Genomic DNA, 4,588 nt, shown 5'->3' with positions numbered 1-4,588 from the left:
ATATATATAATATATATATTTTTTTTTTATTTATATGTTTATTTATTTGTGATGCAAAATTTCCACAAATATTCATAATATCACATAAATTATAAATGTTTATTTTGTTAATTAATTATATATATATATATATATATATATATTTTTTTTTTTTTTTTTTTGTCGTATTTATTGTTACAATTTTTATTTGTTTAAAAAAAAAAAAAAAATTCAGGAGTATTATAAATACAAAAATTAATATATAATATATATATTATATATATATATATATATATATATATATATATATATATTTTATTTATTTAATGCACATTTTAGTTTTTTTATTTTTTTGAGGAAAAAAAGAAAATTATAATAAATATAAAAAAAAAAATTATTCTTTTTCCTTTTTCCTTTTTCCTTTTTCCTTTTATGTGTACTTGTTATATTTAAATTTTCCAAATTTTTTAAAAATAAAAAGATTTATTCAATAAAACATGTAAATGTAACATATATATAAATGTGTATATATATATGATCATATTGAAAAAATAAAAAATTTTGAAATATTTAAAATAAAAAAAAAAAAAAAATATAAAAACATATATATAAAATATATATATATATATATATATATATATATTTATTTTATATTTTTATTATGAGAGGTGTTATTTTATGTTTAGCTCTCCTTTTTTGGAGAGAAGCATGGGTATCAAGTAAGAGTCATCGATGCGATTTTACAGAGGAGGAATATTTATTATCTGATAAGAATAAAGTATATTGTGAAATAGATGCTAAACCTTTTGATGATATTACTTTTATATGTCCTAATAAGACAGGTGCATTATGTTTTGATAGTGTAAATACATCTGAAAGTACAGATGAAGACAAAATGAATTCATCAAAAATGTCGATACAACATATATTATATGGTTCAGTTGTTTATGGTAATACTCTTTTAGTATCTCCTTATGTTAAATCCAATATTTCTTTTTTTTGTTTTTGTAATTTGGATATTGTGACTATACAAAAATTTTTAAAAGTTAATAGATTCTTAAAAGAAAAGGATGAATTACATAAATCAGATATGATGAAAGAATTAAAAGAAGGTGAAGTTATTAATGAAAAATATGATGAACATTTATATAAAGCATTAAATAGATTAAAAAAAATGAAAGATCTTTCAAATTTTTATAATAATGAATCTCAAAATAATTCCGAATTAAAACTACCAGATTTTTTAAATATTCCACAAGATATATTAAATAATGATAGTTATAAAAATGCTCCCACAGGTAGTAATAATAATAATAATAATAATGGAGATAATGTTATTGTTGATGATGTAACACAAAAGAAAATTATTTCTAAATATGGAATCATGAGAGTTTCTGTTCATAGTAACAATAATGTAATAAAAGGTTGTGATTTTGGAACTAATATTTATAATTATTTTGCTCAACAATTTCCTTCTCAAGATAATTTAAATAATAAAGTTTGTAAACTACAAGCTAAACCTGGAGAATTAGTTGGATTTAAATGTTCCTTTGATGGTAAAGATAATATCGAACCAGCTAATTGTTTTGATAAAGTATTATATGATAATAAAGAAACAGATTTAAAAACATTAATTCCAGGATATATTTCTTTTAAAAATAAACATAGTTCTAAATATCCATACTATTTAAAAATACCACATTATGTTAAACAACAATATACTATTCAATGTAAATGTAAATTAAGTAGGACATATAATGATTACTACACATTTGAATTAGATATACAACCTGGAGAAAGTGAAGTCATTAATAAATCTTTTAACACTTCATAAAAAAAATATATATATATATATATATTTATTTATTTATTTTCACATGTGCATACTTTTATGGTTTCAAAAGTATATTTTATAGAATAATATCGTTACATATTTTTATTTTCTTAAAAAATAAATAATAATTTTTATTTATATATTTATTATTATTTTTTTTTTTTTTTTTAAATATTAAACTGATTCAAAAAATAAATAAATAAATAATAATAAATAAATAAATGTTATTATAAATTTTTTTAAAATAGCCCAAATAACCATTTATAGAAAAAAAAAATATATATATATATTTATATAAATATATTTTTATATATCTTTTACATATTTTGTAGGAAAAATTTATTTTGAGAAAAATAAAAATCATAAAAATTATAAAAATCATAAAAATCATAAAAATTATAAAAATTATAAAAATCATAAAAATTATAAAAATTATAAAAATCATAAAAATCATAAAAATGTCTGTTGATATTTATCTCTGTATTAATAATGTTGTTTTTTTTATATATTTTTTTTTATGCATGTGATGAGACTTGCCCAGACATTTTTTTTTTTTTTTTTTTTCTCTTTCTTGTAAGAATAAATCTATAAAGGTATGAAAAAATGAGTTGAACTTATTTTTACTAATTTGAGGTATTTTTTTTTTTATGATTCACTTTGAGTTTTTTTTTTTACGAATATCTTACCCTTTGATCATTTTTATGATGGTTGTTGGATTTTTTTTGAAATTATGAAAAATGATTCGAAATAAAAAATAATATATATATGATATATGATAAATATGTTTATTTATTTATTTATTCCCTGTCTATATTTTTTAAAATATATCGAAAAAATGAATTACATATAAATTCTTGTATTTTTAAAATATACATCATTATTATTAAACAGTTTTATCTGAACAGCAAGGTAAAATATATATATATATATATATATATATTTATATATATAAATTATTTTTATTTTTTTTTTTTTTATTTTTATATTTTAAAACCAATTTAAAGATGAAAAACTACCTGGTGATTGCCTGTTTGTTTGTCTTGTGGTGTGAAAAATTAAAGGATTTAAACTTTTTAAACTGGGAGAAGGAACAAAATTTTTTTTATGCAAATAATGATAATTTATTAAGAAGAATATTAAATAATGTAGAAAAAAATAAAGACAGAACAAATGTTGATAAATCCAAAGTAGTTGATATGAATGAAGGCAAACTTGTTACATTAGACAAAGAGACGAAGGAAGAAAATATTCTTAAAAATATTTTTTTTGAAAATATAATGTTTGATCAAATAAACGATGAAAACCTAAAAATTGACAGAAAGGAAAAAAATATAGATGAAGAGAAAAAAAATATAGATGAAGAGAAAAAAAAACAAAAACAAAATGAATTAATTAAAGATACTACAATTGATAATGATTTCTATTCATATACTAACGATTTGATTACTCTGCATAAAAAAAAATTAAAAGAAGAAAAAAATTTTGTTATGATCAAAGAATTTGTAAAATTTTTATCTAGTCGAGAAGAAAATGTATTAATATCTAATGTGAACTTTTTTTTAAAAAGAATATTTAATTTGATATTGAGAGAAAAAATAATTACTGGAATGTGTCCTGATGAGCAAAATGAAGAAACAGAAAAGCTTGAAAGGAAAGAAAATATTGATGTGATAAAAAAAGAGGACTCCAAAAATTATCAAGACAAAGAAAAAAATAAGGAAACAACACATGATGGTACCACAAATTATGATGGCAAAGAAAAAAATGATGATGGCAAAGATAACTATTTAGAATACTTGAAAAAAAATCGAAATTGTAATTTGAATAAAAAACTCAAGATTATAGATTGTAATAAGAATTCTCTAAACTGTTTCTTCTCAAACATTAAAAATGAAGAATTTTATAAAGCTCAAGATTTATTTAAATATTATATATCATTAGAAAGAATGTTAAAGAGTTCTTCTATTCGATCTAAAACAGATAGAATATCGAAATATTTTACATTTTATCCAGTTTCCTTAGATAAAGAATATTATGAAGAGAAAATAAATAATGATGTCTTTTTAGAAGCAGTTAGAAGTATATTATTTGATTCACATGAAGGAAATAAAAAAAATAAGAAAAAGATTTTTTCTAGCTTTATAATAGTTGTAGATACATTAATATCTTTAATAAAAGAAGAAAAAGTAGTAAATGAAATGTATATGTTTATTCATTTATTTTTTCAAGATTTAAATTTATTAAATAAAAAAATATTAGACATTTTATTAAAAAGTTCTTTTAATCCAGGAACACCATATTATATTCCAGATTTCAATAAGCAAAATTTTGAATTCATTTTATCAAAAATATATACAAAATATGTTTTAAATAATTTATTAAATAGGAAATTTAATAATCAGGATACTATAAATATGTCTCAGTTTTTAAATAACAAAATAAAACCTTTCAATTTTAGTTTTATAGAAAATAATGTGCACCTGTTAAAGAATCAGAGTGTTCCTATAAAAGATGATGACCTTTTAATAAGCGAAGAAAATTTGTGTAAATATATACCTATCAAAAAAAAGTAACAAAAAAAAAAAAGAGAAAATATCAACACTGTGGGTGTTGGTTTGATAATATATAAAATGTGTAAATAAATAAATAAATAAATATATATATATATATATATATATTTAATTTTTTGTAGATTATTATATGAGAAACTTAACAAGACGAGACAAGCTGCAGAGGAAGCTATACTTGATTATATATTTAGACTTTTGTTGAGAA

At 18.6% G+C, this 4,588-nt stretch overlaps 2 protein-coding genes across 2 annotated transcripts; both read left to right on the top strand.

The window, feature by feature from the left end:
* Positions 1-640: 640 nt before the first annotated feature.
* PGSY75_0404900 (6-cysteine protein) lies at positions 641-1,813 on the top strand (the record flags this gene model as incomplete). The annotated part of the gene is made up of 1 exon (XM_018784114.1): positions 641-1,813. The coding sequence occupies one exon, from the start codon at positions 641-643 to the stop codon at positions 1,811-1,813; it is 1,173 nt and encodes a 390-aa protein (XP_018643276.1).
* Positions 1,814-2,817: 1,004 nt separating this feature from the next.
* PGSY75_0404800 (hypothetical protein) lies at positions 2,818-4,588 on the top strand (the record flags this gene model as incomplete). Its single annotated transcript, XM_018784113.1, has 2 exons — positions 2,818-4,382; positions 4,506-4,588. Coding segments are annotated over 2 exons (1,648 nt in total), but the record flags the coding sequence as incomplete, so codon positions are not given.

Source organism: Plasmodium gaboni, chromosome 4, assembly GCF_001602025.1.
Source record: "Plasmodium gaboni strain SY75 chromosome 4, whole genome shotgun sequence".
NCBI classification, from domain to species: domain Eukaryota; phylum Apicomplexa; class Aconoidasida; order Haemosporida; family Plasmodiidae; genus Plasmodium; species Plasmodium gaboni.
Note: the sequence above shows the minus strand (reverse complement) of the source record. Positions and strands in the feature narration are given on the sequence as shown.